General features: G+C 47.4%; 1 protein-coding gene across 1 annotated transcript in view; it reads left to right on the plus strand.

The window, feature by feature from the left end:
* The first annotated feature begins 2,560 nt into the window (after positions 1 to 2,560).
* The window catches only part of Ttc25 (tetratricopeptide repeat domain 25), a 38,841-nt gene continuing 17,040 nt past the window's right edge, over positions 2,561 to 24,361 (plus strand). Inside the window, exons 1-10 of the mRNA XM_013037973.1 lie at positions 2,561 to 2,775; positions 6,154 to 6,285; positions 6,562 to 6,712; positions 7,396 to 7,457; positions 7,696 to 7,861; positions 9,693 to 9,917; positions 10,106 to 10,313; positions 15,631 to 15,717; positions 17,916 to 18,112; positions 21,794 to 21,894. Of these exons, the coding sequence (XP_012893427.1) occupies positions 2,662 to 2,775; positions 6,154 to 6,285; positions 6,562 to 6,712; positions 7,396 to 7,457; positions 7,696 to 7,861; positions 9,693 to 9,917; positions 10,106 to 10,313; positions 15,631 to 15,717; positions 17,916 to 18,112; positions 21,794 to 21,894 (1,443 nt within the window). The 5' untranslated portion in view covers positions 2,561 to 2,661. The remainder of the gene's footprint in view (positions 2,776 to 6,153; positions 6,286 to 6,561; positions 6,713 to 7,395; positions 7,458 to 7,695; positions 7,862 to 9,692; positions 9,918 to 10,105; positions 10,314 to 15,630; positions 15,718 to 17,915; positions 18,113 to 21,793; positions 21,895 to 24,361) is intronic.

Below are 24,361 nucleotides of genomic sequence, written 5' to 3' on the forward strand. Positions count from 1 at the left end.
TAATGTTTTTGTTTTTGTTTTGTCAGTTGTGGGGCTTGAACTCTGGGCTTGGGTGCTGTCCTTGCGCTCTTCAGCTAAAGGCGAGCACTCTACCACTTGAGCCACAGCGCCACTTCCGGTTTTCTAGTAGTTTATTAGAGAGAAGAGCCTCATCGACTTTCCTGCCTGGGCTGGCTTTGAACCGTGATTCTCAGATCTCAGCCTCCTGAGTAGCTAGGATTACAGGCGTGAGCCACCAGTGCCCGGCAAGGTTAACGTTTTGTAACTATTCAATTCCAGTATGCATTATGCCTTGTTTAATTTTGTTTGGTGTGCTGGGCATTGCATGGAGGGCCTCACAAAGGCTGGTAAGTTTTCTCTTCTTGAGCTACACCTCAAGCCCCATGTTACACTTTTAAAATGTTTGTTTAATAGTGAGCAAAGGGACTGGAGGTCTAGCTCACAAGTAGTGTATCTGTCTATCAAACACAAAGACCTGAGTTCAGACTTTAGTACTGCTCCCCCCAAAGCAAACTGATTTTACTTTTGATTTTGACAAATTAGTATTTTTACTTTTTCATGCTTTTTGAGTTCTGTTATTTCCATTTATTTTTTTCCTAACTAATTTTTGTACCTAGTATAAGGCAAGGGTCAAAATTTCTGTTTGGTGTGTTAGTTTGGGGGATATGTTTGTCCAAATGTTCCAGCACCATATATAGAAAAGATTTTCCTTTCCACATTGAATTTCCTTGGCAACTTTTTGAATATAAAATGATCATACCTCTCACGAAAAGATTCTAACTATGGACTCTCTTCTATTTCATTAATCCATGTATCTATCTATGCTAAAACTATTACTACAGCTATAAAATAAGTCTTCATTTGAGCATGGTAGCACACATCTGTAGTCCTATTGTCTCTGGAGGGTAAGACAGGAGTATTGCTTAGCCCAGGAGCTTGGAGACAATCTAGGGCACATATGAGACTTCTGCCACTAGACAGAAAGGCAGACAGATAGATAAAAATAGTACCTCCTGGGGCTGGGAAGGTGGATCAGCAGTAGAGCGCTTGCCTTGCATGCATGAGGCCCTGGGTTCGATTCCTCAGCATAAACAAAGAGAAAAATCCGGAAGTGGCGCTGTGGCTCAAGTAGTAGAGTGCTAGCCTTGAGCTGAAGAGCTGAGGGACAGCGTCCAGGCCCAGAGTTCAGGCCCCACAACCAGACCTCCCCCCAAAAACCAAAAAAACCAAAATAGTGCCTCCTATGCTGTACACCTGTGCTGGAGTGTAATGGGGCCTATATATAATCCTAGCATTTGGGAAGCTAAGGCAAGAGAATAATGAATTTGTGGCTACTCTGAGCTTGAGTCCCAGCTAGCGTGGGTTACACAGTAAAATCCTAAACAAGCAAACAGAAAGGCTTGAAATCTCTGTGTAAGTTCTTTCTCAGACCTGTGCCTTTCCACATAAACTACCTAATTGGCTTCTTAATTACTAAAGCAAAAAGAAGGAGGAGGGGGGAGTGAGGGAGGTGGGGAAAGGAAGGGATAGTGGGAGAACAACAAAGCAGGGGGCAACAATGCTCAACAACCAATGTACTCATGGGCTGGGAAGGTGGCTTAGTGGTAGAGTGCTTGACTTGCATGCATGAGGCCCTGGGTTCAATTCCTCAGGACCACATAAGCAGAAAAGGCTGTGGCTCAAAGTGGTAGAGGGCTAACCTTGAGCTGAAGAGCTGAGGGACAGCACCCAGGCCCAGAGTTCAGGCTTCACAACTGACAAAGAAAAAAAGAAATGTACTCATTACTCATGTAACTGTAACCCCTCTGTACAGCATCTTTACAATAAAATAAAAATTTTAAAAATTCTGCTGGATTGCACTGTATCTAATAAAAATTTTAAAAATTCTGCTGGATTGCACTATATCTACAAATCTCTTTTGTAGGAGGTGGCATTTTCTGATTAACTCCACTTTTCCGCAGGAGTGGCACTCAACTGTTGATCTTCCCTGAGTGGTTAGGGAAGGATGCAGCACAGACCTTCCTCAAGGCCTGCTATTTAATATTAAGTGCTCAGTAAATGTGTTTGACTGAATCACGCATATCTTCACATCCCCAGGGTCCTAGTATTTTCAAGACCATTTGGCAGGTGGACTATGCATGGCTTAGAACCCTTCTGCATTTCTCTTAGGATCATACAGTTAGGAAGTGACCAGAGAGAGGACAACAAAGAACTTTTGACTCCAAGTCCCAAGTTCTCTCCACTGGAGGTACACAAGGCATGCATGCCTTATCCCTACTTGGAATTTTGCCTCCGACTCTTCTTTGTTTTCTTGGCTGCCTTGGAAGGCAAGCTTTCCACAAAGCAACTCCACGTGGGGAGGACCTGCAGAGCGTGCACCAGCGCTGACCGCTCCCGAGGGCGCAGGCCGCCTTGCAGTCGCCGACCACGTGCTCCCTGCTAGTAGTCCCAGGACTTGGGCAGGCGGCCAAGCCGCATGCGCACACGGGGCTGGGGTGGGGAGGTGTGCCCGGGGCCCTGGCCACGCCCACGGGGGGGCAGGACCGGAAGTCAGTCTGCGTCTCCCGGTTGCTAAGAAACCAGGGCTTCCACAACACAGAGTTTCTGCTGTAGCTTCTTTCCTTCTCTTGCTCAGCGTCTGCGTCTCTAAACTCAATCACCATGTCGGAGGCCGAAGTTGGGATCTTTCGAAGCACTTTTTCCTCTTACATGGCGGAGGGCGAGCGGCTCTACCTGTGCGGGGAGTTCTCTAAGGCCGCCCAGAGCTTCAGCAACGTGAGTGGTGAATGAGGCTCTGAACCTACCACCTTTCCCTCCCTCCTTCCCTCTCTCCTCCTCTCCCTCTCTGTGGCCCTCTCTCTCTCTCTTCCTCCCTTTCTTTTCCTTTTCTCTCTCATTCTTTGTACATTTCTTTTCCCTTCTTTCCTCTTTCCAACCTCGCCTGGAACTCCTGATCTTTCTGCCTCAGCATCCTCAGTGCTGGGGTCATGGGCACACACCACCACACCTAGGTCCATCAGCACATTCAATTCCTGGTAATGCTGAGGTTCCTGATGAGCCTGGAGAACCCTTTTATCCTCCTATGCACTGTTTCCTGTTTGATTCAACACGGGATGATATGCCCTGTGTTTGGTCATTTTCTACCAACTCCAACTGCCTTCTCCATTCTCTGCAATAAACAGTGACCTTTCACTCTGTGTTTTTTGTTTTGGTTGGTTGGTTGTATTGGGGATTGAACCCAGGGCCTCACACCTGTTGTATAAGCAGCAATCTGGAGCTACTTGAGCTACCTCCGAGCCCTTAACAGACCTTTCACAGAGCAAAATCAATTGCCCACCAGGTGCTAGAGATTGCCTGGGAAGCTTCATGAAGAAGCAGTGGAGTCTAATAATAAGGTTGCTTATAGAAATGAAGTGGTCAGTAAATAGCATTATTGTAGTTACCTTTTGTACGTGTGTGTGTGACCTGGTACTGAGGCTTGAAATCAGGGGTTTGCACTCTTACTCGGCTTTTTCACTCAAAACCTGCCTCTACTACTTGAGCCACATTTCTGTTTCCCACTTTTTGCTCATTAATTGGCTATAAAAATCTCACAGACTCCTCTGCTCGGGTTAACTTCAAACTGAGATCCTTTGAACTCAGCCTCCTGAGTAGGTAGTAGGTACAAGCTTGAGGCACCAGCATCCAGCAGTTGTAGGTACAATAATATAAATGGTACAGTTTACTGGAAGAGCATCAGGTGTTGTTTTATGATAGTAGTCACACTGTATTAAGTACAGAACAGACCTGTGTAGGAGGTAGCATTAGTACTCTATTTTATAAACAAGGAAACTGATACAGAAGTTGAGAAAAATGCCCAAGGTCAATGAACTAGCAGGGCACAGAGGAAGAGTCCTTTGAGCCAGGCCCTCAGATCCCAGGGCTGAGGTGCCACACACCTCAATATACATATGTACATTGGCACAAATAAACTGTAAAAAATTCTTGTAACAATCTCTTTTGCTGCAAAGGGCCTAGTTGTTTTCCTTCCTGCAATGTTGGGAATCTGATCCATTTGGGTATCACACATGCTAGGCAAACTCTACTACATCTCAAGTCTGAGACCCACTTCTTAACTTCCATACGGAGTGTTAGGATCACACTCTTAACTAATCTCAAGACTTCCACTAAAGATAAGCTTCTCAATGGCTACCCAGAGTCTTTTTTCCCTTTTATTCAATAGCCATACCCTAAAACAGAAATGATGACCAAATGGGGGAACATTAGAGTTAGGGATCCCTGCCCCCATTCATTCTCACACTGAATCAAGTCTCACCCCGAAGAAGCCCAGGCAGAAAGAAAAGATTGCCCCAAGGGATAGCAGCTCCATATGAGAACTAGTCTCATTCCAGGAATGACGGGAGCTACTTCCTCTTCTTAGAAAAGTAGGAAAGTCTTAAGGACAGATATTATAGTCTGCCATCTCAGGAAGGCTGGTAGGCAAACTATGGTAATGATCTCACTCAGAAGAAGATAGGGGAGCAAAGGAAGTGCCACCCTCAGTTTAAGGCCTAAACCAGAGTTTCCGTTTTCCTGTCATTTTTCATTTTAATCTTGGGAATGGTAATAATTCTTTTTTTTTCCTGGCCAGTCTTGGGGCTTGAACTCAGTCTGGGTGCTGTCCCTGAGCCTTTCTGTGCTCAAGGCTAGCACTCTACCACTTGAGCCACAGAACTACTTCTAGCTTTTTCTGAGTAGTTTATTGGAGATAGAGCCTCATGGACTTTCCTACTCAGGCTGGCTTCGAACCACAGTCCTTAGATCACTGCTTCCTGAGTAGTTAGGATTATAGGCATGAACCACCATCTCCCGGCAATAATTCTTAATTAACTGTATTGAAAATGAAGGCTTAGCTGGGAACCTGTGTCTCATGCCTGTAATCCTAGCTACTCTAATCCTGGAGATGTGGAGGACTGAGGCTCAAAGCCACCTAAATGTCTGTGAGACTCTACCTCCAATTAACCAGCAAAATGCTAAACTAGGCATGGCTCAAATGGTAGACCACTAGCTATGAACATGAAAGTAGAACAAGTGCTTGAGGTCTGGAGTTTAAGCCCTGGTACTGGCAGTGTGTGTGTGCGCGCGCACACACACACACACACACACAGAGAAGTTTAAACCAGGCTCAATGGAATGTGCCTATAACCCTGTTACTCAGAAGGTAGAGAGAGGCAGGAAGATAGGAAGATTGAGAATAGGACTCCAATCTGGATAACAAACCCCAGCACTAAGAGTTGGAGGAGGGGCTGGGAAGGTGGCTCAGTGGTAGAGCACTTGCCTTGCATGCCTGAGGCCCTGGGTTCGATTCCTCAGCACCACATAAGCAAAAAGAAAAAAGCTGGAAGTGACGCTGTGGCTCAAGTGGTAGAGTGCTAGCCTTGAGCTGAAGAGCTGAGGGACAGCGCTCAGGCCCAGAGTTCAGGCCCCACAACTGGACCCCCCCAAAAAAAAAGAGTTGGAGGAGAGGAGAAGAGAGGAAAGAGGAAGGGAGGTGGGGAGGGGAGGGGAAGAGATCAGAGGGGAAGGAGAGGAGTGGGACAGAAGCCAGGGTTCGGGTAGGCTTAGAGGTCTAATAGAGCCCAGGGTTTAATCCTCAGCAATGAAAAAACATCATCCTGAAATCCATTTTGTTTGCCTTAGCCTTTGAAATTTATTTAGAAAGTTATGTATGCTTCTATATCAGGTTTAGGGTTGAACTTGATGTGCATAAAACATCTCTTGAATAGGCTAGAGGGATTCTGCAGAAATTGGCACTAAGTAGCATATCCATACATTTCAACCATAGGCTTCCACCCTAGCTGTGATTTAACTTTCTCCAAGATAAACTACGTACAGTTAGATGTGGTTGTGCACATCTGTAATTCTAGCTGAGCAGGAGGGAGAGGTAGAAGAATCATAGTTAAAGACTAACCATGGGCGAAAAGACCCTATCCCCCCCCCAAAAGAGGAAATAAGTAAGTAAATACATAAATAAGATAAACCACTCTAGGCAATGATCAGGATGCTAAAGGGTCCCCTTGAAACTCTTCAGAAGGTTTGGATTGCCCCTTTGGTTGAGCTGGCTGTTACCTTACTCTTCCTGGCATCTTCCAATCTAAGTGTTTTCTTTCTCAGGCTCTTCACATGCAGGATGGAGACAAGAACTGCCTGGTTGCCCGCTCAAAGTGCTACCTGAAGATGGGAGAGTTGGAGAAGTCTCTAAAGGATGCTGAAGATTCACTGAAGACTGACCCAACCTTCTGCAAGGTGACTGCTGGGATGGGAGGACTCGGTCTTGCACTTACCACTGGCCATTGTCCACAGCAACCTCTGGTTGCCCATAGTTGAAGAACCAGCTAGACAGCCTGGTGTTTGATGCCATTTTCTCTTCACAGGTCACCGGTCACGGGCCTTGTCCTCTGCCTCTTATTTCTATTTCTGTTCTATTCCTATTCCTATTTCATGACCATTACATTCTACCTTACCTCCTCAGTCCTGTAAGGCCTTGCCTGTCTACCTGGTCTCGACTTTCTCTCATTGCAGGGAATTTTACAAAAGGCTGAGACACTGTACACCATGGGCGACTTCGAGTTTGCCTTGGTTTTCTATCATCGAGGCTACAAGCTGAGGCCTGATCGGGAATTCAAAGTGGGGATTCAAAAGGCCCAGGAAGCCATCAACAACTCTGTGGGAAGTGAGTGACCCTTGGGCTATGCTCTTACCTAGCAAGGCTCTTGGGATGTTTAGGTTTAGGGAAAGGCCTGAGGTGTAGAGTGTGAGCGAACACTGCCAGGCTGACAGTGTCTTATACTTGGATTTGGCTGATATGGATGCTGTCAAGGATTAAAATCTGTCCACTGGGTGACCAACCCTGAGGAGACTAGACACTGGAAGGTATAGTTTTTTTCCTCAAAGCCACATTAAAACGGTGGCTTTGCAGTCAGCCTGTCTTTAGCCTAGAGTCACAGAATAGAAAAGGGTTCTGGCCTAGTCCAGCCTAGGCCCTGGCTTCTTTTCCCCAATGGGCAGGTGTCATCCAAGGGCTGGTTTTACCCATCACCTTGATGGTAGGGGGAGGAGATAGGCAAGTAAGAGCTTGCTCCTGTGGGCTGCAGGGTGTGGGACAGACTTTCCCTGGGCACCAGGCCTTCTTCTATTTGCAAGTCTAACAGCCATGGCCTTGGGCTAGTGGGAGTTGTCCAACTGTTAAAAGAATATTATACCAAATGTCATTTATGTTCTAGGCTGGTTCAGGGCCAGCTTTGCCACAACCTCCACCAATCAGCCTGCCAAGGACAGCTGTTTCCACATACAAATAATGTCACAGGTCATGCTGAGAGGCTTGACTAAGCTGAACTCCAGCTTCTGTCTTTGCAGGTCCTTCTTCCATTAAGCTGGAGAACAAAGGGGACCTCTCTTTCTTAAGCAAGCAGGCAGAGGTAAGGTTCCTGGTTCTGAAACCACGTGTGCCTGTGTATCACAAGTCCTGGTTACCCTCTTGTTTGGGGACATGTAAGTCCTGCCCATACAGGTAGCCCAGCCCACAGGCCTGCCGCATGTCATAGTTCTCAGCACACAGGTCCTGGAGGAGGAATGTGGAGTCCCAGACTCTGGGGCCAGGCTGGTTCTTCTGTGCTCCTTGTTGAGGCTCTGTTGGGTGTTGCTCCATTTTCCCAGAGTATGAAAGCCCAGCAGAAGCCTCAACCTATGAAGCAACTCTTATACAGCACCAAGACAGAGACCAAGCGGAAGGGTTCGCTCAAGAGCGAAAAGACCGTCCGCCAGCTGCTGGGAGAGCTCTACGTGGACAAGGAGTATTTGGAGAAGCTCCTGTTGGATGAAGGTTTCAGACCCTTTGTGGGCAACAGGGACTAAGAAAACAGGTGGTGAAGGAAATTTGGGGTGGATGCCTAGGGCATGAACCAGAGGCAGATCCTGCCATGTAATGTCTGTCAACGTGTACCTGGCACAGGTTTTGCTAGCATTCTTAACTTACAGATAAGGGAGCAAAGCTTACACAGAGCTAGGCAAGGTCGTGGTTCATAGTCAAATCCCAGAAGCCAGTGCTCTGAAGCACAATAGTACCACAGGAAAGACCTGATATGTCAGTCATCTTTACTGTCACGGTGACAAAATACCTGAAATCATCAACTTAGGAAAAAAAGAAAGCTTTATTTTGGTTGACCGTTCCAGAGGTGTTATAGTCAGGTAGCTTTTTTGTTTTGGGACCTATGGTAAAAGAGAATATCATGGTGGGAAGCATGTATTGCTCCAAAGAGAGCTGCCCACCTCTTGGTACCCAGAAAGCAAAGAGAGAAGGGATAGGAATCCCAATATCCTTTTCCTGGATGTTCCCCCAGTGACCTAACTTCCTCCCATTAGGTCTCATCAACTCAAGGTTCCACCACCTCTCTGTAGCACCATCAGCTGGAATCAAGTGTTAACATGCAAGTCTTGGGGTATATTTTAGATCAGAGTCCCTAGAGGGCCATCCCTTGAGCCTTCAATCTGCACAATGAGCAAAGGAAACCTGGTAACAGGTTCTAGAATCTTATCACATGCAATACTATAATACTGCAACCCCTCATTTCATAGATAAGGAAATAGAATTTGCTAGGCGCTGGTGGCTCATGCCTATAATCCTAGCTACTCAGGAGGCTGAGATCTGAGGATTGCGGTTCAAAGCCAGCCTGGGCAGAAAAGTCCCTGTGAGAGTATTATTTCCAATTAACCACCAGAAAACTAAAAGTGGTGGTGTGGCTCAAAGTGGTAGAGCACTAGCCTTGAGTAAAAAGAGCTCAGGGACAGTGCCTAGGTCCTGAGTTCAAGGCCCACGTCCAACAACCAAAAAAAAAGGAAATAGAATTTACTACATGCATAGGATGACAAGCAAGTTAGTGACAGCAGAACTCTGTCTAACCCTCTTTCCACCACACTCTGCTGCCAATGACTGGACAGAGTTTGACAAAGCCTTGAAATGGCTGTCTCCCATAAGCTTGGGAATGGGAGTATTGCTATGAGCTGATAAGCCTGAGCAGGGGTCATCCTTGAAGCAAATGCCTCCATTCCAGAACTGGTGTCCCAAGGTCATCTTCAGGGTTCCCTGTAGGGTTGTGACACAGTTTACTGCTGCCACATATCCTTGGTAACAGGCCTGAAAGCTTCCTGCTCTCCAGAGGACCTGCTTTGGAGGGCAGGAGTAGACTGAGCAATACCCGCAAGTGGCCTTGCAGCATTGGGGCCAGCTTTTACCTCTGGCCAGGCTGTGGACAGGACATGGGCACACCCCCCCTAGTTCCCAGCATGCACCAGCATACTTGGCATCTGGGCAATCACTGGGCACTGGCAAACCTGGACTAGGTTTTGCATTTAGGCTCATTTTCTTCTGAGACCACAGCTCAAGAGGGGAATCCCTGAGGATTGGGATTTCCTAGAGATAGCTCCTTTATCAGCTTGCCATGAATGCCCTGTACCAAGGGAGTATCTGAAAGGGGTCTTCTGGCCTCAACCTAAAGCTATTCTGCCCCAACAAGCTCTCAACTGTTCCCATACATCTAACCAAAGTTCTGACCAAGAGGTCCCACAGTGGAGACACACCTCCCCAAGCCTAGATAGGCGACACCTCCTACAGACAACTGTTGTGACTGGTGTCTTCTCACACTCCTTCCTCACAGAACTCACCAAAGGGACCATCAAGAGCGGCCTGACCGTGGAGGACCTCATCATGACAGGCATCAATTACCTGGACACCCGCTGCAACTTCTGGAGGCAGCAGAAGCCCATCTACGCCAGGCAGCGGGACCGGAAATTGATGCAAGAGAAATGGCTGAGGGACCGTAAACGCCGTCCCTCAGAGACAGCCCACTACATCCTTAAGAGCCTGGAGGACATCGACATGTGTGGGTAGTGTTCTCAGGGGGATGGGGCAGGACTTCCGGTCCTTGCCAGGTAGGGAGGAAGCAACTGAGGAGCCTGAGGCCCAGCCTCTTCTCACCTGTGGGGGGAGGGATGGTGGGGGGGAAGCAGCCCCATCAACTACAAGCAGGCTACCCTCCCTCGCCCCCACATCACCACCTTCTCTGCCCAGTGCTGACCAGCGGCAGTGCCGAAGGGAGTCTTCAGAAGGCAGAAAAAGTGCTGAAGAAGGTACTGGAATGGAACAAAGAAGAGGTGCCCAACAAGGATGAACTGGTTGGGAACCTGTACAGCTGCATAGGGAACGCCCAGATTGAGCTGGGGCAGATGGTAGCAGCCCTGCAGAGCCACAGGAAGGACCTGGAGATCGCCAAGGAAAAGTGAGTGCCTCGGGTGGCCAGGGCCCAGGCCTGCCAAGGAGTGGGATGAGGGGCTCTTGCCCAGACCTTGTTATGGATGCTGGGGACTTAGCTCCCATAATCTGCCCTGTATGACCAAGGTAGTGTTCACCTGCCCAGGACCAAGGGTAGAAGACAAACTAAGACTGTTAAGTGTGTGTGTGTGTGTGTGTGTGTGTGTGTGTGTGTGTGTGTGTGTACTAGGACTTGAATTTAGGGCCTGGGTACCGTCCTTTAGTTTTTTCCACTCAAGGCTGGTGCTCTATCACTTGAGCCACAGCTCCACTTCTGGCTTTTCTTTCTTTCTTTTTCTTTTTTGATGGTTAATTGGAAATAAGAATCTCTCAGACTTTCCTGCCTACGCTGGCTTTGAATCATGATCCTTAGATCTCAGCCTCCTGAGTAGCTAGGATTATAGGTATAGAGCCACTGTTGCCTGGCTACGAAAAGGAGCATCATGGTTCAAAATTCCAAAAAGCTTTCAGTGGCCTGGCTCATTGGGGTATTTTTATTCTTATATCATCTTAACAAGCATGCATCAAGACCTAGACCTGCCAGATACTACTAGGCACTGGAACACAACAGTGACCAGACATTAGGGTCATTTCCCTGCAGATGTCAGAGAGATAGCCACACTGATGCTTGATTGTAATTGTGATAGGTACAAAAAGTAAAAGCATGGGATCTACTTCTATGAGAAATGTCTCCAGGAGTTGTTGCCTGACCTAGGGAGCACATGATCTCTGGGAAGGCCTGAGGCAGAAGGAAGCTTAAGACTGGAGAGAGCGCTGAGCAAGTATGGTCAGGCCAAGAGGAGGGAGGAGAAAGTGGGTGGGGTGGGGTTAAGCAGCACCCTGCAAACTTTGGTGCTGACCCAGAGCATGGGTTCTGGAGTCAAGCAGACCTGGGCTTCGGAATTAACACCACCCAGCTGTGGGATCTGGGGGAAGTCACTTCAGTGTTTCTTCCTCAGCCCAGTAGACATAATAGTTCCTACCCTAGGGTGGACAGGAGGATGGAATGCAGAAACACATGTCAAGCATTTGGGCCATAGGGCTGGAGATGTGGCACAGTGTTAGAGCACTTGCCTGGCATCTAAAGGCCCAGGGTTCAACCCCCAGCCCTGAAAAGAAAAAAAAGGAGAGCAAGAGAGAGAGACCTAGTATTCATAATGATAGCAGTATCAGCTCTTCCAGAAATGAGCTCCTCTTAAGACTTGAGGGTTTCCTGAGAAGGAGCCATTACTTTCTGGGAATCCTGGTTCCAACCTTTAAGGGCCACCTCCCCATTCTCCCATGATGCCATGTGTTAATTTTTCATTGCTGTGACAAGATAAGTAACCCCAAGCAGGAAAGATAAATGTTGCCTTACCATTGTAGAAGCTTCAGTTCACTGTGGGCTTGCTCCGTTGCTCTTAGCACTAAGGGAAGGCAGAAAAGTCATGGAGTAGGACATGGTGGAAAACTACTCACTTCTTGGTAGCCAGGAAGCAGAGAGAGAAAGAAGCCAAGAACTAAATGCACTCCCTTTCCCCCCATGGACATGCCTAACAACAACACACCTCTTCCAACCAGGCCCCACCTCCTAATAGCTCCTTTAGTACAAACTTATCAGTGGATTAACCCAGTGGTGATGCTAGCATCACGACCCAGCCACTTCTCCATAGCACTATCAGTTGGGGATCAAGCTTTCAACACATGAGCCTTCTAAGGGGACACTTTATATTCCAACCATAACACCTCATTTTCACTCAGTACCTTTAGCCACAGCTGCTACTCACCCCTCTCACTGTCTCTGTCTGGCTGCTCTCACACATATCCAGAGATACACTATACTTCATCTATCAACTCTCCTCTCCTGCTGCCAAATGGAACTTTGTTCTTTGCTTGCAGTTGGCTCTCCCTGGAGGCCCTCTCGACTCCCACCCCTGCACTGCCAGCCTCCAGCACCCATCGATTGCTCAGACTTCCCTGACTACTCCTGTCTCCTGCTCTTTTCTTTTCACTTAGCTATACCCCAGATGCCATCGGCTCCTAGTTGGTGTCTCCACAGTACTGATCAGGAAAACAACCACATTCAAGAAGTAGGAGACAAAAGAAAAAAAAAACCCAGGGTTGAAGACAGATATGTCTTTGATTCCTGGCTCTCACTTAGAGTAGTATGAACTTGATTGTTGCTCCTTACCTCTATTTCTTCACTTCCAGTGAAGGCATAAGAATACCCACTGACAGGGATTGGGAATTTATGTAAGATGTGAATGTAGGAGCTGGGAATGTGGCTCAGTGGTAGAGTGCTTGCCTAGCATGCATGAAGCCCTGGGTTTGATTCCTTGGTACCACATAAACAGAAAAGGCTGGAAGTGGTGCCGTAGCTCAAGTGGTAGAGTACTAGCCTTGAGCAAAAGAAACTCAAAGACAGTGCCCAGATCCTGAGTTCAAGCCCTTACCCCCCCCACCAAAAAAAAAGACGTGAATGTAGATAGTACCTTGGATCCAGCCATCACTCATGGAGATTACTTCTGGCCAGATTTCTCTGCCTAGCTCAGACCTATAGCCTTTTCCTCAGAAGATCTCATAAGAATCTCAAACATAGTCTGCTCAAATCAGAATCCCTTGTTAATGCTCCCAAACTTCTTGTTCCAGGGTTCCCTAAGCCTAAAGATGATACCTGGACCACTCACACCCCAAGCCAGAAGTCTCCTCTCCTGTTCATAACCTTGGCCAATCATATCTTGTGTGTATCTTCTGTTTCTTTCCCACAACTCAGCCCAGACCCTCCTTAACTTGTCATTTTCTCTGACCTAGGCTTCCTGCAGTTTCGCTGGCTCTGCCCTGAAAGATCAACCAAGTGCTTAAGATGAAGTGCCAGTGCCCCACTCAGCCAAGACTACCCTGTGATTTTGTTTTTATCTGTGTGTCAGTCCTGGGGCCAGAACACTCTCCCTTAGTACAAAGCTAAGGGAGTTCGTAAGAGTCTTATGGTCTTCCCTACCCAGATTGGCTTCAAATTATAATCCTCAGATCTCAACTTCCTGAATAGCTAGGATTATAGGAATGAGCCACCATTGCCCGGTCAGCCTACTCTTCTTGTCCTGACTTTGCCTGCACTTGACCAGGCTTTTCTCTGGGCTCCAGGCAACCTGTGTACCTGCCAGCACAGAACTCTGCTGCAGACCTTAGACTCCTCATAGGGTCACTGGCATTGTGCCCTCCTGTGGGTTCCTTTCACCTGCACTTGTCAATCATTGCCACCAGCGCTGGGGGTGGGGAGGGAGGAGGGATATAGATCTCTCACTCCAGTGCTCCTCTCTGCAGGCTTCCTGTTTGCCCTTTCAGACTTTGAACTGTGGAAGGGGCTCTTGTATTCCAGCACCTGGCATATAAATGGCACATAATAAGTGTGTGCCAACTGACTAAATAAAGGTGTTCCTTAACAATGCTCCTTCCTATTTCATGCCAAGCCGGCCTCACCTCCCGAGTCTAGTTAAACATGTAAATTCTGCATGTCCCTCTCCCCATATACTTGTCTGAGTGTGGCTTCTTCAGGACCCAGGCCCTTCATTTATTTATTTCTTAAGTACTTAAAGACTTGATTGTGCTTCTTCCCATTGCTGCTGTGTATTATTGTTATTATTATTATTATTATATTGATGCTAGGGATCATTGTATCATTCTGCCACTGGTGGTGATAGGTCTCTTTCTTAGCATGTATGAGGCCCTAGATTGATTCCCCAGTACCAGGGGAAAAAAATAACCGATACTAAGGGAAACTTTTTTTTTTTTTTTGCCAGTTGTGGGGCCTGAACTCTGGGTCTGGGTGCTGTCCCTGAGCTCTTCAGCTCAAGGCTAGTACTCTACCACTTGAGCCACAGAGCCACTTCTGGCTATTTCTGCTTATGTGGTGCTGAGGAATCAAACCTAGGGCCTCAGGCATGCAAGGCAAGCGCTCTACCACTGAGCCACCTTCCCAGGCCAAGAAACTATTTTTATGATAAATTATGATTGTTCATAGTCCATCTGCTTGCCACTTGAAAGCCAATACTTGGGCTGGTGCAGGAGCTAAGGAAGAGAGGGAGGGAGGGAGAGGAGAGACAGAGGTTGGAAGGAAGGAACCAACAAATGAAAGAAGGAAATCCAGCTAATACTTGGAAGAAGGAGTTGATGGTGGGAAAGAAATAGGGTTTATTGAAGGTGCAGCACTCTGAAAAGATGGAAGGATCTACCTCCCTGGGCTAGTTTTTTAGACAAACACTGCTTTTCTGCAAGTTAAACTTTGCATGATTTATATGCTTCATGTTCTTTGGTACACAGCACTAGAATCAGGAGGGGCATTCCACACTCTGACTTTGAGTTGCCAGTGTCGGGGTTTTACACATATATATGGACTATTTTGTAGTTACTGTCTTCATTGTTTAGTTGGGCCTTTCTTTAGAATTTAGGATGATAGGCAAAGGGAGGGACAGTCAAAGAACAAGATAAAAAGATGTGGACAGTGTATTGAGACCTGCAAAAACGTTTTTATAATCATATGAATAAATTTGAAGTCTCTGGCTGTATCTTTCTGCCTCTCTCTCTCTCTCTCTCTCTCTCTGAGATGGGATTGAATTTAGGGCTTGAGTTTAGGTAAGTAAACATTACCACTTGAGCAATGCCCATGAGACCTTTTTGTTTTAGTAATTTGTGTGTGTGTGTGTGTCAGCCCTGGGGCTTGAACTCAGGGCCTGGGCACTCTCCCTGAGCTTCTTTTGCTCAAGGCTAGCACTCTACCACTTGAGCCACAGCGCTACTTCTGTTTTTTTTTTTTTTCTGCATATATGGTACTGAGGAATAGAAGCCAGGGCTTCATGCATGTTAAGCAAGCACTCTACCACTAAGCCACATTCCCAGCCCTGCTTTAGTAATTTTTAAAATAGGATCTTCTACTTTTTGCCCTTGCTAGTCTGGGATGGTGATCTTTCCAATTTCTGCCTCCTGAGTATCTGGCATTACAGGCATGAGCCACTGAGCCAGCAAAAATTTCCCTCTTTATCTCATTGTCTTATTGATGTAAATTCCATAAAGGGAACTTACACAAATAAAGGGACACTTTACAAGTTACCCATTTATTGTCCTCCAGAAAAGTCCCCATAAGGCCATATTGGCCCAGGGTACTAAAGGAACTGCGTATCACAGCCTTGTACCTTGTCCCTTTACCTAGAACCCCTAATGCCCAAGGCCTGCATTCTTCTCCATTTCCAGTTTCACAGTGTTCCAAAAAGCCAGTTTCTGGGAGAATGGCTCATTTTGTCTCTTCTCCACAGTGACCTTCCTGATGCAAAATCAAGAGCCCTCGACAACATTGGCAGGGTTTTTGCCAGAGTGGGGAAATTCCAGCAAGCCATCGACACGTGAGTGCCTTGAGAACCACCTTCATCCTCGTGGGGCTGGGACTCCCCTCCATCGCTCTAGGATTCTATTCTGGAATGCCAGGAAAAGTGTTATCAGAAGACTTGGGCTTGGTTCTTGGCTCTGCTCTGTGACCATTGGTAAACCATGGTTTGGTTATTTTTGTTATTGTTTGTTTGTTTGTTGTGTGCTGGTCCTGGGGCTTAAACTCAGGGCCTATGAGTTGTCCCTGAGAATTTTTTGCTCAAGCCTTGCACTCTACCACTTGAGCCACAGTTCCACTTCCTGCTTTTTTGGTAGTTAATTGGAGATAAGAGTCTCATGGGCTTTCTGGTCCAGGCTGACTTCAAACAATAATCCTCAGACCTCAACCTCCTGAATAGCAATGATTACAGGCATGACCCACTGGATCCACCCAAACCACATTGTTTGTTGTTGTTGCTAGATATCCAACCCAAGGCCTTGTGCCTGTAAAGCAGGTGCTCTTATAAGAAGCTACTTTCCCATCGCTAACAAGCCACTTTTGAACATTTTTATCAAAAATTCCCAGTAATCAGAAGCGGAGTACTTATTAGGTAGAGGTGCCTACACAGGAGGCTGAGATCTGAGGACTGAGGATCAAAGCCAACTCAAGCACGAAGGTGGGGGAGAGGTGGCTGGGAAGATGGCTCAGTGATAGAGCGCTTGCCTTGTGTGCAATGAGGCCTTGGGGTTTGACTCCTCAGAACCACATAAGCAGAAAAAGCTGGAAGTGGCGCTGCTGAGTTCAAGCCCCACGACAGACCAAAAAAAAAAAAAAAAAAAGCCAAGTCAAGCAGGAGAACTCTGTGACACTCTTTTTTTTTTTTGTCTGTCCTGGGGCTTGAACTCAGCCTGGGTGCTATCCCTGTGCTCTTCAGCTCAAGGCTACCACTTGAGCCACAGCGTCACTTCTCTATTGGAGATAAGAATCTCATAGATTTTCCTGCCCAGGCTGGCTTTGAACCAAGATCCTCAGATCTCAGCCTCCTGAGTAGCTCAGATTACAGGCGTGAGTCACCAGCACCCAGCCCCTGTGACACTCTTATCTTCAATTAACCCCTAAAAATCTGGAAATGGAGCTGTGGCTCAAATGGTAGATCACCAACCTTGAGCAAAAAAGCTAAGAGACAGTGCCCAAGCCCTAATTGCAAGCCCTAGTACTGGCACACACAAACAAAGATGTACTTAGAGCCAGGCACTGGTGGCTTACTACTGTAATTCTAGCTATTCCGGAGGCTGAGATCTGAGGATAACTGTTTGAAACCAGCCCAGACTGGAAAGTCCATGAGACTCCTATCTCCAATTAACCATCAAAATGCCAGAAGTAGAGCTGTGGTAGAGAGTTAGCCTTTAGCAAAAACGCTAATGGACCGCGTCCAGTCCCTGAGTTCAAGCCCCAGGATTAGTGTAGACATACACATACACACATACAATAAGCATTATTGTTATCATTATTATTGTTGTTGTCAGTTGTAGGGCTTGAACTCAGGGCCTAAGTGCTATCCCTGAGCCTCTTTGTGCTCAAGGATATAGCTCTACCTCTTGAGCCACAGTGCCACTTCTATTTTTTGAGTGGTTAATTGGCGATAAGAGTCTCCTGGGGACTTTTCTGCTCAGGTGGGCTTTGAACCTCAATCCTGAGATCTCAGCCTCCTGAGTAGCTAGAATGAGCCACCAGTGCCTGGCCAATATTTTTTTTTTTAAGAAAAAGATAAGCAAAGCTCCTGCTAAACAGGAGAGCACCTTCATATGTTGTTTCTTTTTTTTTTTTTGGTCAGTTGTGGGACTGAACTCTGGGCCTGGGTTCTGTCCCTCAGATCTTCAGCTCAAGACTAGCACTCTAACATTTGAGCCACGGTGCCACTTCTGGCTTTTTCTGCTTATGTGGTACTGAGGAATTGAATCCAGGGCCTCATAATGCAAGGCAAGCACTCTACCACTAAGCCACCTTCCCAGCCCTGCTTCTAAATATTATTCCCAATGATGTTGACAAATTTGACCCCATAGATGCTACTAAAATACTTTTAGGAGTTTTGAAATAGGTTAATGCTTATTGAATCCATCGTGGACTGCAGTTAGAGAGAGGAAGTTTTATTCTGCTGCCCAGCAGAAAGCTTTGGTCTCCTTGTCTACATGCTAAGTGTAAGGGGACGCTGACCCTGGTTCTTCTCCTCTCTAGGTGGGAAGAGAAGATCCCTCTGGCCAAAACTACCCTGGAAAAGACCTGGCTGTTTCACGAGATCGGTCGCTGTTATTTGGAACTGGACCAGGCCTGGCAGGCGCAGAATTATGGTGAGAAGTCTCAGCAGTATGCAGAGGAAGAAGGGGACATCGAGTGGCAGCTGAATGCCAGTGTTCTGGTGGCACAGGCACAAGGTACAACCTTAGAGAGGCCCATGTGCCATTTCTCAGCCTTCAGACCCATGTCACACTATTTTGACCAGCATACTCCAAGTGCCTGCTTCAAGCAAATCACAGTTAGGGGCATGGGACCCCCACCCACCCACCCCCACCAAGAACTGTTCCTGCCAATAAGGAGCTCAGCTACAGACCAACACAGCAACATGTCATCTTCAAAGTATTAAGTCTATTTTGCAAAATCCACAAGGCAAGCTACGCTGTAGAGGAGTTTGTTTGCCTTATAGTTTAGAAGGTTTAGAGACATGGCACTGGGGATTCTTTTTTTTTTTTTGTACTTGTCAGTCATGGGGCTTGAACTTGGGACTGGGTGCTGTCTATGAGCTCTTCTGCTTAAGGCTAGCATTCTACCACTTGGAGCCACAACACCACTTCTGGTTTTCTGGTGGTTAACTGGAGATAAGAGTCTCATGGATTTCCTGCTTGGGCTGACTTTGAACCATGATCCTCAGATCTCAGCCTTCTGAGTAGCTGGGACTACAGGTGTGAGCCACCAGTGCCCAGATCTGGGAAGGCTTCTTTCTTTCTTTTTTTTTTTTTGGTCCGGTCGTGGAGCCTGAATTCTGGGCCGGGCACTGTCTCTCAGCTCTTCAGCTCAAGGCTAGCACTCTACCACTTGAGCCATAGCGCCACTTCCAGCTTTTTTCTTTTTGCTTATGTGGTGCTGGGGAATTGAACCCAGGGCCTCAGGCATGCAAGGCAAGCGCTCTACCACTGAGCCACCTTCCCAGCCCCGAAGGCTTCTTTCTTGACTTCACTATAGATGGCATCTAGCAATGGCAGGAACGCCCGTAAGAACAGGTAATCGTATGGCCAAACAGGAAGCCAGAGAGCTGGATGCAGCCCAAACTTTTAAAACAACCTTTTCTTGAATGTTGCCAAGGAACTGCATGAAAACTACCCTAATTCCTGCTGAGAGTTGGGCTCCCGGCAACCTCCCATCTGACTGTTCTGCATCACCACCCTGAGGTCCAAGCTCCCAGCACTTAAATCTTTTATGAAAGACACAGAACTTAAGCTGTACATAGTAACAGAGCCTATGTGTTAAAACACTTTCTCTGTGAATGTGGGGTTTCTGGCTTGCTAGGCAAGTGTCTACTATACCCTAGCTCATTGTCTAGTGCCGGGGTGTGCGCGTGTGTGTGTGTGCACACACACATGATACTAGGGGCTGGAACTCCAAGCCTTGTACTCTTTTTTTTTTTTTTGTCAGCCATGGGGCTTGAACTCTGGGCCTGGGCGCTGTCCCTCAGCTCTTCAGCTCAAGGCTAGCACTCTACCATTTGAGCTACAGTGCCACTTCTGGTTTTCTGGTGGTTTACTGGAGATAAGAGTCTCATGGACTTTCCTGCCTGGGCTGGCTTTGAGCCATGATCCTCAGAGCTCAGACTCCTGAGTAGCTAGGATTACAGGCATGAGCCAGTGATGCCTGGCTCAAGCTTTGTACTCTTGCTTGGCTTTTTCACTCATATCTGGTACTCTGGCACTTAAGCCACACCTCCACTTCTGGCACTTTGCTGGTATTTGGAGATAAAAAGTCTCTGGGATTTGTCTATCTAGGCACCCTTAGAACTGAGATCCTCATATCTCAGCCTCTTGAGTACCTAGGATTACAGGGATATGAGCCACTAGTGCTCGGCTTTCAAAAGAGCCTTTCTTTTTTTTGTTGGTCATGGGGCCTGAACTCTGGACCTGAGCAATGTCCCTCAGCTCTTCAGCTCAAGGCTAGCGCCCTACCACTTGAGCCAAAGCGCCACTTCCAGCTTTTTCTGCTTATGTGGTGCTGAGGAATAGAACCCAGGGCCTCATGCATGCAAGGCAAGCACTCTACCACTGAGCCACCTTCCCAGCCCCTCAAAAGAGCCTTTCTGAGTGATGGAAATGTTGTTAAACTGGATTGTTGTGGCCATTGCACAATTCTACATAGTTATTGAAAGTTATCATACTGTAATGTTGAATGCTGAATTCTACTAGGTGCAAATTATAAAACCCTGCAAGGCAAGGCGAGGCGAAACACGCATTTAGTCACAGTTCAGGAGTCTTAGGCAGGAGGATTGCTTGAGCCTAGGACTTCAAGATCAACCTGGGCAACATAGCAAGCCCTCATCTCTTAGTAAATGCATTTAGATTTTTTTTTTTTTGGTCCGGTCGTGGGGCCTGAACTCTGGGCCTGGGCGCCTCAGCTCTTCAGCTCAAGGATAGCGCTCTACCACTTGAGCCATAGCGCCACTTCCGGCTTTTTTCTTTTTGCTTATGTGGTGCTGGGGAATCGAACTCAGGGCCTCAGGCATGCAAGGCAAGCGCTCTACCACTGAGCCACCTTCCCAGCCCCTGCATTTAGATTTTTAAAGAAGTAAACATCAAAGCTCTTTTCTTCTAAGGTGGGAACAGGGACATAGAAAGCAGAAAGCAACTGGATGCCTTTTTGTTGTAAGGATTAAGGCAGAGGGAACTTCATTTTTCATGCTGTGAAACTGGCTCATTTGAGAAACCTTGTTATCTCCTTAATCCTGATTTCTCCTGAGGTATGATAAACAGCTTAATTTCAGCATATGACTTTGAACAAGTCACGGTTGGGAGTTGCTTAATTCAAAACAATAGCTTATATAACTTTTTTTCTGTGTGTATGCCTGTACTGGGATTTGAACTCAGGGCCTGAGTGCTACCCCTTAGCTTTTTCACTCAAGGTTTGTATTTTGCTTCTGGAGACACAGCTCTACTTCTGGCTTTTGGGTGGTTAATTGGAGATAAAAGTTTGACAGACTTTCTTACTCTGGCTAAATTCAAACTGTGATCATCAGACAGCCTCCCCAGTAGCTAGGATTACAGTGCACCACTGGTTCCCAGACATCTAGTGTCCTTGAAAAATTTGAATGACTATTAAAAAAGTATCTATTTCAGCTCATAACTGTAATCCCAGCTACTCAAGAGACTGAGCTCTGAAGATCTTGGTTTGAAGCCACACAAATTCAAGAGACTCATCTCCAGAAAAGCCACCAATAGAGCTGTGGTTCAAGTAGTAAAACATAATCCTTGAGCCAAAAAGCCAAGTAAGAGACAAGCCCTGGTACCCACACACAAAAAAAGTATCAATTTGCTGGGCACTGGGTGGCTCTTGCCTATAATCCTAGCTACTCAGGAAGCTGAGATTTGAGGATTGTGGTTCAAAGCCAGGCCAGGCAGGAAAATCTGAGACTCTTCTCTCCAATTAATCACCTAAAAACTGGAAGTGGATCTGTGACTCAAAGTGATAGCACACTAGCTTTGAGGAAGCCCTATGACCAACCAAAAAGAAGTATCCATTTCTTTGGAACAATCTCCAGAGTGGACAAGATGGGGTGGTGTTTCTTATCTTGGAGGCACATGATGTGTACAGTGGTCCCTTCTGTACGATGGCTTCCCCACTCCCCTTGGAAAGCCTAGGATCTAAGGCTCGGGCCCTAGGTTCCAGCCCTGTCCTCAGTGGTGACATGTACCAGGAATGGGGTAAGCAACGTGGTGGAGCTGCCCAGGGCTGGGGCTGATGCCCCCTTGCAGACACTTCTAATGGGTCCTGGGAGTAGCTGTGTGCGAGGCCAGGGCTCCATCGAGGACACACAGTGTCTCATTCTTGCTGTGCCCTCTCCCTTTGCTCTCCAGTGAAGCTCAGAGACTTCGAGTCAGCAGTGAACAACTTTGAGAAGGCTCTGGAGAGAGCGAAGCTGGTCCACAACAACGAGGCCCAGCAGGCCATCATCAGTGTGAGCCTTCATCATCAGCGGGTCTTGGGGTGGAGGGTAGGGTCGGTGGTCAAGCCAGGAGTTCCACAGATGCAGGACACACTCCAGCCATGGGGTTTGAAATGTTTGCCACTCCCATCAGTAGTAAACAACCAATTACACACACACACACACACACACACACACACACACACACACTTTTTTTCAGGTTTATTTTTATTTTTTGCTGGTCTTGGGGCTTGAACTCAGGGCCAGGGCACTGTCCCTGAGCTACTCTTGCTCAGGCTAGTGCTCTACTAATTGAGCCACAGTGTTACTCCCCTCCTTTTTTGTTTTGTTTTGTTTTTGAGTTGGGGCCTTGACTATGTTACCAAGGCTGGCTTGGACCTTCTGAATTCAAGCAATCCTCCTACTTCAGCTTCCAGGGTAGTCGGAATTGCAGGCCATCACATGTGGTTTTCCATTTTATCTAATGCTGATCAACACCTTCCAAGCTGATGTTTTAGACTTCCAGTTTGGGCCAGGCACCATTGGCTCATGTCTGTAATAGTAACTACTCGGGAAGCTGAGATCTGTGGATTGCAGTTCGAAGCCAGCCTGGACAGGAAATTTTGTGAGGCTCGTATTTTGGATTGACCAGCAGGAAGGAAAGAAGGAAGGAAGGAAGGCCCTTTTTTAGGAGGCCTTCACAGACCCTTCAAAGTGGGGTGACACCTTGCCCAAGTGTTTGAAGCCCCGATCAGAGCCCATGAAAATCCACACTACTCCATTGAAATTGCCTAACCTCATGAGGCTGAGTGCCTGTGGCTCATGCCTGTAATCCTAGCTTTTCAAGGAAACTGAGACCTGCGAGATTAAGGTTTGAAGCCAGCCTGGGCTGAAAAGTCCATAAGCCTCCATCTCTAATTAATCAGCTAAAATGTTGGACTAGAGGTGAGGCTCAAGTGGTTGAGCACCAGCCCACCAAGTGTGAAAGTCTGAATTTAAGCCCTAGTACCTGCAAAGTAAATAAAGCTCACAAGGCAGCTGCTGGCCACATTTAGCCATTTAGGTTAAAGTTAATGGAAAGAGTTGGGTGCCAGTGGCTCACACCTGTAATCCTAGCTAATAAGGAGGCTGAGATCTGAGGCTTGCAGTTCATAGCCAGCCTTGGCAAGAAAGGCTGTGAGACTCTTATCTCTAATTAACCATCAGAAAACTGGAAGTGGCGCTGTGGCCCAAGTGGTAGAGTGCTAGCCTTGGGCTAGAGAGCTGAGGGACAGTGCTCAGGCCCAGAGTTCAAGCCCTACAATTGAAAAAAAATGTTAATGGAAAGTAAATACAATGTACAATTCAGCTTCTTGGTTACCCTGGCTAGAGTGCTTTCAATAGCCACCATGGGTGATTCATGGGTACTAGAATATTCTTGTTGTCATAGACATTTTCTCTTGGGCAGTGCTTCCTAGACTGTGTCGGGAAGCAGAGAGCAGAGATGGATCTGGGCTGGTTTGGCCTCTGCTCCTAGAGCCAGCTGCAGAGCCTCAGGCAAGTCAGCTGCTAACGCCACAGGAACTCCCTTCCCACCACACCACTCTCCCCAAGGCCTTCCAACTTGAAACTCTCAACATACTCCTTCCCTGGCTACACCCCAGTAAGCGAGAATGAATTTAAAGGGGTCCCTGGTCCTCCAAAGCAGGAGAGAAGCCGGAGTGGAACTCATAGCCACGCACAGGCAACACAACCTCAGGGACCAGAATGGAGAGGTGGCAGGGCCTTGGGACAGGGCCCAGTGGCCTTGACCCAGAAAGAATGTACCCAATTGGAGGCGGGCCTCAGGCCGGCTCTGAAGAACAAGCACAGGCAGCCAGCCAGGTGGAGAAGGAAACAACACCCAAGTCAGACCTGGAGGGGCCGGGGGCTGGAGGGGGTTGCCCAACCTGCCAGGGGGTGCTGGAGAAGTTGCCTGACCCACTGGCTCTTTGGTAGGTGAGTATGTGTGGCGTGGCAAATGTGAGGAACTCCAGTGCCAGCGCTAATCTTGCTCCCAGGAGGCCCCAGTGGTGGCAGGCTAGCCCTGACTGCCACACCTCCCGGCTCAGCTGAGGCCTGGCCTTCTGCTGCCCAGGGGACAGACCCCCCTGATGGACCAGGGGAAGGAGGAAGGAGCACTGGCTCCACTGCGGCCCACAGTATGTGCCCTGACTCATATGTGAGTGTGGTCTCGCCACGATTGTCTCCATGTGACCGCCCCTCAAACTGCAAGTTGCACAGTTCAATGCAACTGATTTTATTTATTTACTTAGTACCAGTCCTGGGACTTGAACTCAGGGTCTGGGCCCCATCCCTTAGCTTTACCCCTCAGAGGTAGCACTCTACCACTTAAGCCATCCGTCAGATTTTTCTGCCTGGGCTAGCTTCATACTGTGATTCTCAGTCTCAGCCTCCTGAGTAGCTAGGATTACAGCCAGCAGGTATTTGTTTTTCTTTCTTTTCTGTTTAGAATTTTTTT

This window comes from Dipodomys ordii, unplaced genomic scaffold (assembly GCF_000151885.1).
Source record: "Dipodomys ordii isolate 6190 unplaced genomic scaffold, Dord_2.0 Scaffold7, whole genome shotgun sequence".
Lineage (NCBI taxonomy): Eukaryota > Metazoa > Chordata > Mammalia > Rodentia > Heteromyidae > Dipodomys > Dipodomys ordii.